The sequence below is a fragment of the Haliotis rufescens genome, unplaced genomic scaffold (assembly GCF_023055435.1).
Source record: "Haliotis rufescens isolate VD_foot unplaced genomic scaffold, xgHalRufe1.0.p SCAF_4, whole genome shotgun sequence".
Classification (NCBI taxonomy): Eukaryota; Metazoa; Mollusca; class Gastropoda; order Lepetellida; family Haliotidae; genus Haliotis; species Haliotis rufescens.
In genome coordinates, this window is record NW_025964112.1 from 16,252,577 (window position 1) to 16,265,602 (window position 13,026).

At 36.6% G+C, this 13,026-nt stretch overlaps 1 protein-coding gene across 6 annotated transcripts in view; it reads left to right on the forward strand.

Moving 5' to 3' along the window:
* LOC124140526 (innexin unc-9-like) overlaps positions 1-13,026 on the forward strand; it is a 211,003-nt gene that overhangs the window by 106,504 nt on the left and 91,473 nt on the right. Inside the window, exons 1-2 of one of the 6 annotated variants that reach the window (XM_046508150.2) lie at positions 9,704-9,866; positions 10,481-10,498. The exons of 3 other annotated variants lie outside the window; for them this stretch is intronic. In XM_046508150.2, the coding sequence (XP_046364106.1) occupies positions 9,862-9,866; positions 10,481-10,498 (23 nt within the window). In that variant the 5' untranslated portion in view covers positions 9,704-9,861. Of the gene's footprint in view, positions 1-3,986; positions 4,078-9,703; positions 9,867-10,480; positions 10,499-11,693; positions 11,790-13,026 lie in introns of those variants that run through there. 2 more of the 6 variants (XM_046508152.2, XM_046508147.2) reach the window with 2 other exon arrangements.

The following is a 13,026-nucleotide window of genomic DNA, read 5'->3' on the forward strand; positions in this document are numbered from 1 at the left end:
GGTAACAAGAACGGTATGTTTATCTGAGGTTGAAAAAACAACAGACATTGGTGACAGTGCTGAGTGACATTAATAGATACAAATTCCTCTGAGGTATCACGTTTTTTCAGTATTATGTTTGGCTAAAGAAACCCGGAATCCGTGAGCATGGTGTGTCACATCCTGAAGAGTCACATGGCTTGAGTTAGAGATGAAGAACACCACAAGAACTATTTCTCTCAGTATACAGTGTTTTCCTGGCTTTGTCGTTTACACCATATAGCCATTTGCCAAATAGATAAAAAGTTTGCAAACACGCTCTTGGAGTCTTGAACTGATACAGTTGTTGTTTGGTTTATTAGTATACTTATACACTGGCGACAGAACATGTTAAATTATCCCCCCTAACTCAAATGATATGCAGGTACTCCACAAGAAGCTAATGCAGAATATAACAAAATACTGAATGAGTTTTGTTTGCTAATGTATACGTAATTTACAGTGTGTGCTAAGAACACATGCTATGAATCATACATGTACATCACTGATATCACATTTCGGCTTGACGTTGGAAGAAAACCCAGTGTGATACACGTCTTAGATACGAAATGAACATGATTACTCTAAGTGAGTGAGTGAGAATGGTTGTGCAGTGTCTAACCCAGACCTTCTGCATGACAGGCGAAGGCTTTAATCACTAGACTATCCCATCGCTCTGAATACCCTAAATGCATATACATAATAATCATATATAAGCAAAATATTTTCATCTAATTACGTTGATCTGTATTATATATAGGCATACATGTATAATATCATAATGACGTTGCAGAGTTACGTCCCTTGGGCGTGTCAGGCTCCTATGGTCGTGGGGTCAAATCCCAGGTGCGCCTTAATTATGATTGTCGGTATCCGTGCATGTAGATTGCATTAAAGTGGTAAAGAACTGACTCACTTCGGGTTTTCACCACACATTAACTGACATGACACAATGTATAGACTATTCAAAACGGCGTTGATCCCAGCTCACTCACTTATTTGATGTCTGTATGGCTCTCATGCAATGGAAAGTTGGTGGCTACAAATGTAATACTTATATAAACTGTACGTACATATTTATATGAATACAAATGTGACATTACAATAATCACCATGATTGTTAAAGTGTGCGTGCGTGCGTGCATGCGTGTGTGCGTGCGTGCGTGCATCCGTGCGTGCGTGCGTGCGTGCGTGCGTGCGTGCGTGCGTGCGTGCGTGCGTGCGTGCGTGCGTGATATTGTAAGGAACAGTCCACGCCGTCTGGGTACGATGTCACCCAGTCTGACCACACGATCAAGTCGCCTCCTACGACGAGCAACGGTTATATGGTCGAGTACAAACCCTCAATTCCCAGGGGGAATGATATTTGAAAGATTGAGTCTGATATTTGAAAGATTGAGTCTGATATTTGAAAGATTGAGTCTGATATTTAAAAGATTGAGTCTGATATTTGAAAGATTGAGTCTGATATTTGAACACTGAGTCTGATATTTGATAGATTGAGTCTGATATTTGAAAGATTGGGTGAAATAACGTTTTGTTATCCACTAAAATAGAAACTGAAGTAATATTGCATGATAATTAAAGTGATAAGTGATAAACATGTATATATCTTACTTCACCTGTGAAAATATGATTTCATTATCATCATTAGCATTAATATTAAAGGTACACGCACTGTTATGTACATGTTTATGCACAAGGATAATGTCTAAACAAACAGAAGGCATACTGTTTATATTAAACCATAACCGATCTCATTTATAACTCTTTTACAAAAGTAATCATACAACATCGTAATCTTTACTTGATATGACCGCCTCCGTGGTCTAGTGGTAGAGCGTCCGCCCGGGTTCGATCCCCGGCCGCGTCATACCATAAGATGTTAAAAGATGGTACTTGTTGTTACCCTGTCTGGCGCTCGGCATTAAGGGGCTAAAACAAAGACTGGTCGGCTCGGAGTCAGTATACTGTGTCTGAGTGGGGTATTCATGTTAAACTGCGGCATGGTATCTCAGTGAGCTAGTACTATAAATCGGCATCAGTCCGGACTAGTACAAGCAGCCACACAAACACATACACGTACATGCACGTCGCTATATAAGTGCAACAATCTTGGACGCGACGTTAAACCCAATTTCACCTCACCTCACCTTTACTTGATATAAAGTGAGTTTATACGGCATATGGGTATTCACTTTCGTATTGATAATCCCAGGAAACTGGATTCTAGGGGAGAAGGGGTGCATATTAAGAACATTCTATCCCCCTTGCTACACATTACACGGTGACAAACATCTGATAGAGGTCTAAAGGGTCCTCAGTGCCTCGTTATTTGATTGAAGAATGTTAATCGTAACCAGATGCAGTGAGTCATGCACCTGCACCCCTCTGGATGACATCCTTATTAGGTGGCAACCATCTGATGTCATCAAATGAAAGCTGACATGGTATATTATATATATAAGAACATGTGAAAATTTCATTCATCTGATAACATTGGAAACATGGGATATATGATATAAACTAGCGATGTTGACGTGCTTACTACATTAATTACATTGTATCATGACGCAATATGTATAAAACATAACAAAACAAATGTGAACATGTAACATGTGACCATGACATGTATTCATAGCTTAAAATGAGTAATAATTATGATGATATGGATACACAAATCTATATACAGAATAATACATTTTGAATGTGATTAAATATTACTTAATGTCAGCAATTGTATTTCTCAGGGAGATTGGATCAATTTGAATTCAGACACAAGTACACCTTTAATAGAAAAGAAAAAGGGCTGCATTTGGAGGAGGGTATTTTAGCTTATGAGAACATGCTACAAGTTACTTTTGCCTGTGATAAAGTATTGCACCAATATCTGAACACAGTGCACGAAATAGTATCTGAGAATATGTATTTCACCATCCTTGCATTGCAAACAACGTTTTTTGGATGATTCAGTTTGAAGTTATTCGCTTACTCCTTATTGAACAAAGAGAAGGTTGATTAAAAGTGTAAAGTTCTTATGTTGCAAAACAAACAAGTACATGCCCTATTGAAGTGTTTCGACGTTGATTCAAGCTTATTTTATTTAAATGAGGGGCGCTTCAAACATAAGACACACTTGGCACACATCCTCTCCATCCTGAAAATTTCTACAAGACCGGCAAAAGAAGTGATTTAAGTTCACCATCTAAGACGTTTAAAATTGTCTCCCTGTGTGAACACTTAATCACAAGTACCAGCAGCCAGTTACCTTAGGGGTCCCATTATACCATACTGAAAGGTGCAGTTAATTACCAAGCTAGCATTATGAGGGGGTAAGGCATATGAAGGTGGAGCGAGGTTGTTATTAGCAATATGACAAGAATTAACCATATACAATTTGGCGGATCACCAAACTGTATATAAGGCTTGCCGTGAATTGGGAATGTTATCGGTGATTAGAGATTATATCCTCCAGTTTGTGATACAGACAGGCATAGGTGGTGCTCTACCTGTGATCTAGGTTGGATCGCTTAAGTTTAAGACTTATTTGTTGCCTCAAGGTGGCGAGGTTGAGAGCTAGTGGATGATGTTAGCGATTGATGCAGCAGAAGCAGTGGTTGTGGTTTACATTGAGGGAGATGGACTTATCAAGTAACATTTATGGTTTCAATTCTTTTATTGGATGTTGAAGACTGAACTCGAGACTTACCCCTGAGATATATGTAGGATTTCTATTGTTAGATATTGTGTGGTTAATGGTGAATTATTTGTGATAAGTGAAATTTCAATAATCGATTTCCTATGTATACTGCACCAAATGTGTACCTGTATCGTTCACACTTGTGATGGTTTTGCATACGACGGTGTGTGTACACATAAAGGCATTCCTGGGATATTGATTGCTGTACTCGTGATCTACCGTCCACCTTTCTTAGACTGTGTCGTCATCGATCTGTTGGTTTAATTGCTTATGAAGTTTACTTACATTTGTTAGAAAGAGAAGTCCCACCGATAGAGACGTCCAGGTAGAAATACCTGCCAACAAAAAGCCATCAAGATGTAAGTAGACAAAATATTGCTCACTCATCATATCTCATTTTTTTCTATAACTGTTTTTGTTTCAGCTCAGATTGCGATGGCAATTTTATGCCATATTTGACACCTACAACTCAAAACGTCTAATATATATATATATATATTATGCTTGTTTGTGTCTCATTACGCGTGAATATATAATCTTATTGGTCTATTAATAAGAATAAGATATATGACAATACTTTATGTAGATATGTTACTACACATTGTTAAAGTTTTTTTAAGAACTCTTAGTATATTTCAAACTTACTTCGATAGTCCCTGTTTACAAAGAAATAATTATTACAGAAATGTCAAGATGGTTTGCAATTTACATGGGAAAAGATCCAAATAGTTACCTGCCGTTCAAGTTGCGGTCTGTTTTGTACTTAACATGCTTATAAATCGAATGAAAAGAACACGGGACCAAACAACGGCTATGCAAGCACAGTAAAACTAGTAAATACCATATTGTTGAGATGAATACAGCTATATGAGATCCCTCGAGATTTACACTTCGTCTGTGTACGGGCTGCACGTGCTTTACATATGTACTGCACGTGCCCTACTGACACCAGGGGGTCAGCGGTAGTCAGTCATGGTTGGTGCAATATACAGGTGTGTTTGTTTTTATCGTCGCAGTAACATTTAAATCAGACATGTGCAACAACTTCTTAACGGATATAAGTTAAAACAGAAATATATACCTGTACATGTCAGAAATAGTTCGCAGAGCTATCTACCTATGTGATCTGTGATCACCACTTGTTGATTGTTTACCAACCATTCATTCAGTTATATATATATATATATTTGCATATGCAAATAACCTTAAAGTGTAACTTGGCTAGGAACAATTTTGTAGGCAAATCATTTGAAGCCTATATTGTCTTTATGTTAAGTCAACATTTCGTATGTACATCAAAGAATGCGGCGTTAACCCCAACTCCCTCAGTTTCTCTGTTACACCCCCACCACCATATCCCGTCCCCACCCACTACATGGTCATGATATCGTTCAAGACGGTCTCTCTATTAGTAGCCATGTTTTGTAACTGGAATATATAACACATACATTGAATAAACTGGAATATATAACACATACACTGTATATAAACATATCCAAATGGTATCATCGGTTGTGGCCAGTACATATTCCCCTCACCTTATAACTGAAAGCCATGCTCAAATGAAATAGCAGTCAACGAACAATGATATACAGCTACCAGTATAGATCATGTCAACTGCACTAAATGGACATCGATGGTGATAACTATAGGTACACGCCCATATATTGAGATCAATATAATGTTTGAAGGACGCTTGTCTACTGCCTTTGTGCACCTATTTTATTATGCAACAGGTGTACAGTTTCGGTTGGATTATACCTACAATAATTTACCACTTGCCAAGACACTTACAATAAATGCATTGTGTTTTTTTATAAGTATAGTCAGGTGTGTGTTTGCAAAATTTAACAAAGATGTATAGATTCACGGAAGTGTACCTTCTTGAAGACTGTAGTCAATATGGAATTATTTTTTCCGCATCTGAAAAGCTTTATGTCGTAAACAATGTACCAATATAATATAAGGAGAATTATAATAATTATTAGTCACCTTGAAGGTATTTATTTGTTTCCACAAACTCAAAGAGGATGGAATACTAAGATGAAATATGTCACTATTCATCAAATGCAATTAGTTGGTGTTATCTTGCATATGTAATAAATGCCTGACTATAGAGGATATCAAATGCACGAATATAAATGCAAAGGTATTTAGGTACAACATACAACCTTTGAATAAATCAGGGCAGGATTTGTACATTTTCAAACCTTCAACTGCTTAACGTCAACGTACGATCGCTGAAATAATATTAACTAACAAATTAAATAGTTCATTTGACCAGTGGACTGTTTTATTTACAGTTTCCGGAACATGAAGATCATATTGATTTCATTTACAATAAGGTGTTCGGAGTTTGGATAGCTTACTGGCTGAAGGATCGTTCGTGGCTCCGAAGATCAATGTTTGATTCCACACATCGTACCTTTTTAAACCCCTTTTATGCAATCTTCTGTACAATTACCAGAATGTGCACACAGGGCGGTGTTAGTCACAAGTACGTACACATCCGTTACAGTGAACATAACGACAAGGAAGCATTTTTCAAAGCTTAAGGAAGCAACGTACACATAACCGGCCTATTTCAGGAATGGATATTATTATGTCATATGTTAAATATATTTGTTCCCATAAGATAGATTAGAATAATTTTGATAAAGTATTGCTTTTTCATTTCATATAATAATTCTCTATAGGTTTAAATACAACGTCACAATGACATGTCGCGATCGACACGGTTGGTGATTTTGTGAATAGCTACGTTGATTACATGTCTTCACTTATAACATCAATCACTGGATTGTCTGGTCCATACTTTTTAAAGGGCGCAGTTATATCGTGGGCGTTACAGAAAAAAACAAGTATACAGGCTAAAGAACTATTTGGAAACCCGATAATGTGTAACAATATCATATATCACATATATAGTGTTTTAATCATAGAGACAGACACACTACTCTGTAGTTCAATTTCATCATGGTATAAAAGAAGACGAATTTACGTTCTAAAAGTTGTATGTAGCATCATTCATGATACCTATCATAATATGCTAATATTATGCTAGCATTCAGACCTCTATGAACATGATGGAGACGTAACCCATATTATCACACCTCATAATATTTGGATTCTTACTGTGAAGGCAGTGGCATTTCCAAACAAGCACATTCTTATTGTCTTATCGTCAAGAGAAATACATCTGCTTGTCTTTAGCAATATTTCGCCGAGGTTTGTTTGCTCAGTACATATAAGAATATATACGAAACATCTGTCATGGGTTTCCTATTGGAAAACGTTGAGCTTAGACGTTGCAGATTAACGTAGTGAGTAGAGACCATCCTCACTCCCACATGCACTCATTGCCTAACCATTAGATGTATCCTGTGACACACCTACTGAAGGATGGGAAGTAATGTTCTGTCCTTGCAAATAATATGATCGTGGACTTCAACTATCTTATGTGCTTTGGTTAAGGTAGGTCTTTTTCATTGTGGAACATTTATCATTGTGGAATCAATGACAGGATGTTGTCAAATTTACTTCATTATAGTATTTGTTGCACACCAGCATTCAACACGTGTCTCGTTGTCATCAATCCTAACTGAACTAGTACCGGTATGTGTTCTTTCATTGTATGTCTCAGTACAAAGTTAACTTATTGTACCATAAATAATGGAGTGTCTGCTGTCATATAATTTTGCCAGCATTACAATATACGGGACTTCTTCTTCTGGATATAAAACCTCGGCTTTCCTGAGGCCCATGCCTTCCATTTGCTACATATAACTGAATCAGGTAACTTTAAATTCCTACTTTGTTATTTAAAGTATTATCGAGTATAAGTACTGAATACCTGTTATTATATTTATAGTTCTACTTATTTAGTTTTATATTATGTGGTTAGTTTAAGTTTAAACGAATTTGACTATGTTGAGATATTTATTGATATGTATTTCATTTTGAATGTACAATTGTTTAAAACGTAATGGCTGTTTATTAATTTTGCATATATATTACAAGATTTTAAAGAATGAAAAAGCTACTACAAAAAAATCCATAATATTGCATCATCGATTATGCATCTATTAAAATAGATTAAAAATATATATAATATATACGTGGTCACAAAGATGTTTACCATAAGCATACTAGTCATTATTTCCAATGTGCATAAGGTCTACTGCACCCTGGGGCACGGGTGGCCCAGTCGTCTAAAGCGCCGCGATTCGCTGTGCAGAGTTGCGTCCCTTGGGCACGCCAGAAACCTATGATTGTGGGTACGAATCCCGGTTCGCCCCGATTATGTTTCTAGGTTTGTCAGCACCATACCCGTGCTCTAGGGTTTCACCGAAGTGGTAAACGTATGAGACCTGCATCACGTCGGGCTTTCCTCCCACATTAAGCTGACACGCCGCGATATAACTGGAATACTGTTAAAGGTGGCGTTAAACCAAACTCACTCACTCACCTTACTGCACCCAGATATGCAATTTTTATCTATATGTACATCAGAAGTACATGCTTTTGAAAAGTAGTCGTACTGAACTGTTGAACCCGCACATTATTGTTTTACAAATCAACTATCATGTACAACAGCTGTCAATTATTAGATCTGAAAGTAAGGACAATACATAATATCTCCAAAGAGTGAGTGAGTATGATAGATGATGCCAGCAAATGCAATTATTTAGTGTTATCTTACATATCTAATAAATGCCTGACCATAGAGGATATCAAATGCACGAATATAAATGCAAAGGTATTTAGATACAACATACAACCCTTGTACATGTTCAAACCCTTCGACTGCTTAACGTCATTTCTACTCCTCCGAGGACAACGTACGATCGCTGACATAATATCAACCCGCACATTATTGTCTTACAAATCAACTATTATGTACAACAGCTGTCAATTATTAGATCTGAAAGTAAGGGCAAGACATAATATCTCCAAAGAGTGAGTGAGTATGATTTTATACTTACAGCAATATCACGGCGGGGAACACCAGACATGGTCTTCACCCTTTGTACCTATGTGGAGAATCGAACCCTGGACGTCGGCGTGACGAGCTAACTCAATGTCAGCTGACCTTTAGTGGTCTGAGTATTGTCATTTTCAGATTTACATATACAGTGAGTGATACGTGTTACTGAATGTTTCATGTTCACAATCACCTTTGTCTTAATGGTGTATTATAGAATGAATGGAAGTGCTACATTATGATTTGTTTAATTACGTTGTTAAAAGGGATTCCATCCCGGAAAGCGTTCTGACGTTTGGCTCTTTAGGATACCCTGCTTGAAGTTTGTTTTTTTCGCAATCCCGTAATGAACAATACGTGTCATTATACATTGGCTGAGTGAGTTTGTTGGGTTTAACGCCACGTTTAACAGTATTCCCGTTATATCACGGCGCGTCAGCTTAATGTGATAGGAAAGTTATAAGTGTTACCACTTTGGTGAAACCCACGAACACGTCAATGGTGCTGTCAAATCCCGTATATATTGTCTCTGGCTTCATATAATTATTTCACTTCTTAGGTAACACAAGACAGACAAATAGTTATCACATGTACTGAAAATGCATACATTGGTGTCGATAGACATTCATCCAGGTGTTGTCATACGTATCATTGGTTTCTGCGTCTGTAGCTAACAACTATTCATACCGTAGGATTGTTTTTATTTACAATATCCTTTGTATATGTAGCAAAATTTACTCGTATCTGTGTCACTTTATCAATAATATGTCCTGCTACAGTAACTGTATAGCATTTTATGTCACCAGACAGGGATTTATGGGCTCCAGAAAAGATGAAAGTGTACCAATATCACCACCGGAATATAATTTCAAGCTGTAGTCCCTATCAATATTTTGTTCTCATTTGTTGTAGAAATAAATCACGATCCGAATTTGACAGTTATCTCCCTTTGTTTGATCATGCCCGACGTTGGAATTGATGTGCAACAGCTGTTTCACACACAGTTGTGTGTTGCAACTTGTCTTCTCAATTACACTTAAATTACTGAATACAGGCTTGGCAACAATCGGAGCGAAAGTCTGTACTTTCATGGATCTATCCAATTAGCTTTGAATCTTTCCCGTTACACTCCGTCTACGTTTGATCTAGTACGTCAGTGATGGGGTGAGTATACCACCAAATATTACTACAAACATGGACATAACTAGCAGTGGCTAACATGTTCGTTGTGAGGACAGCTCTGCTTGCAAATTGATCATTTATCAGAATAATTTCTGTTCGCATCATGGTTTACGTCAAATTGCTTATGTGATAACCGTTTGATTCCTATCTACACTATGAAAAGAACTAATACTCATTCATTAATCAAAACAATTGGCTGTTAAATAGGTTATCCTGTACATTTCTGCATTTACAATACCAGTATTCCGATGTCATTACGTTTATGTAAATTGTCGTTTAACCAACTGTTGGTAATATGTTATTTCCTGTGCAAATATCGAATACATTGTCACAAATGGTACCTCGTTACATAGATTAAATTCGATATTTTAACATACGGCAAAAAGTATCCCTGTTTGGGGCATATGTGGTAACATGTGCAAAATCAAGCTGGAGGATAATCAATAAATCTTCAATAGAATAATGCAGCTAGAATTGTTTGTATAGGCCCATCCTTGCATAGTTCCCTTCAATTACACTACCTGCAACCAAATTAATGTTATCCTTATTATTAACTTAGGACTTGTATTGACTTGCAATTCCTTTTCTTACCACAGTCCCGGACGTCATGTTTGGTGAGCCCTGAACGTGTCTATTGTACCGTTACATGTATTTTGTGTTGTCTATATCATGCACACTCCTGTATAGCTACACATTCCACACTCGAGAGTTCATTTCCGACTTTATGTTGTAGTTTTCTGAAGACACTCTTCATCTGCAATGCGTTGTAGTCCATTTAGACTTTGTACATATATTTCGTCTTTCATATGCATGTTATTACCATCTCTGTCATACCTCTTCATGACCATGAACGAAAAGATTTTTTATGGCAACATCAAATATTCGTAAGAAAATGTCAAATTCTTCCTCGTTTCTTATAATGAATAGCAGAATATTATTTCAAACAATAGTGTCGATATACAGGTGTTTCCAATATCTGGAATAACGATATTACAATGATAACATCTCCAGTTACACATGTAACTTGAATAAACATGTAATTTGAAATAGCCCGAATCTATCCTATAGACACACCCTTCATGTACATCATAAACTGCTTTGAATGTGAAGACCAGAGAGTTCTCTCGTTCTGGAGTACCTGATCAATTTGGCTCTGAACTGTATGAGGTATCAACATCGAGCTTTGAAGTATCCCTTATGCCTCCAAAATATAGAAACACGAGTTGCAATGTTTTTATCTTATCCAGAATGAAAGTATTCTTTGTGTCCTGTATCAATTTATCTCTGCTTTCTGCATATAGTCTTCTGTAGACAAAATAATCACGCTGTCGTAATTATTCCATTTTAATGCGAAAGCTATGCATGAACAATATTTACATCGTACACAGACGTCACGCATATCATCATAATTTGTAATGATAATGTATTTGTTGTGCTACAGAAATGAACTATAGATCTTCTTATACCAAAATCAAAGCCTGTTATGGTTCACAGAACGTTCAAAAACAGTTGTTCATCAGCAGTAAAATCATCGTCAAATTTTCGCAAATGTGCATAACATAATTGGATACAAATGTTCTCTCTTTTTTAACCTCATATATAATGCTCAATCAGGGCTGTTAACAGGCTCTTCGTTTATCCACATTGGTATGTCGGTAACATAATTAGTTCTTAAATGAACTGGTTATTAGGGTTTCTCCTATTGTTTTCGAAGGAGGAATTGAATATGAGTTTGGTGCTTGACATATTTACTCAACCCAAACTTTGTTTGTTACAATGTTTATAGTGGTGCATTCATTTTAACCAAGTTAAATTACATTCAGAAATCACATGACATGTGAAAATGGCGGAATCTGTCAGTGTGTGTCACTCCCTCCAATTTGTGATGCATAGACTTCTTTTCAGGTAAACGACTTTCTTCTATCAATCATTGTATTTTCGTTCATGTGAACAAGAATGTCTCTAGTCCAAGTAGCAGTTGTCAATCATTACTATCGTTCTACCATTCTGACAACTGGATGTCTCTGAAGGTTTGAATTATCCGTTTCAGAGTAAAATGTTTTGTTCTCTTTTCTTAAAAATCAGATTTTCAAAAAAGATGAAAAATACATAAGAAAGTTGTGATAAGCTTCATAATGTGGCAACTCAGGCAACGTCCTTGGGATATAGTTTTGTGCCTCAGTTCTTCAGTCTCAGCTTCCATAACAGGGGAAATTCTTCCATAGTTACGAGACAGATTTAATTGGGTATTGACAGTGTTGTATTTAATGTTTCTTAATTGAACAATATTTGAAATATGTTAGTTTACGGATGGCATAGCAGTGTTATCGCCCATCACGAACAATAAGTGTTTGTTCATAGGTTTAGTAATGAGCTGACATTACATATTGTACATATTGTATTGTGTATCAACATATTTAATGTATGACTGCGAGGCCACGTGGCGTTTGCAAAGGATACATCGATGACTGTAACATACTCCCAATATTTATTTTACAACTTGACATAGTGATATGGCTACTGTGTGAATTAAATTTCCAACGAGTTTTTCAACACTCTTATTCACACACTTTCGTAGCGAACGTAGGGACAGGTAGACATGTACCTACTGCCTCATCCCAACAATCGATGTATGATGTACATTATACACCAGCCATAGGAGTTCGTATACTGCACTGCATACTGAACGTTCCAATCGATATTGTGAACGATGTGAGTATATACATTTTTTGTGGACATGAGATCACATGCAGCATTTTGTGAAATTGGTTGTGCATAAAAAAATCAATTACGGCTTTTTTAGGTTTCATGTATGACAGTTGTTAACATCATATGAGCCTGAAGCCACTTGATTGTGTTAATTATCATCATACGCTCAAGCAAAAGAGCAGCGTTTCTATTCCGCTCTATATATTCTGCATATCACAAAATAAGAGACTCGTTGAAACGTATTCTGTCGTAAATGTGTGTGTATTCCATATGTAAATGAAATAGTTTATACATATTAAAGTACGTAATATTCTCATTAATTTTATGATTACCGAAACAAAATATGTACTATATATTAAAACAATTTTGCAGAGTCAGAATGATGCTGCGTTCCAGCTGTTAAACAAGCATGTTATCTGAATGAGACATGTTT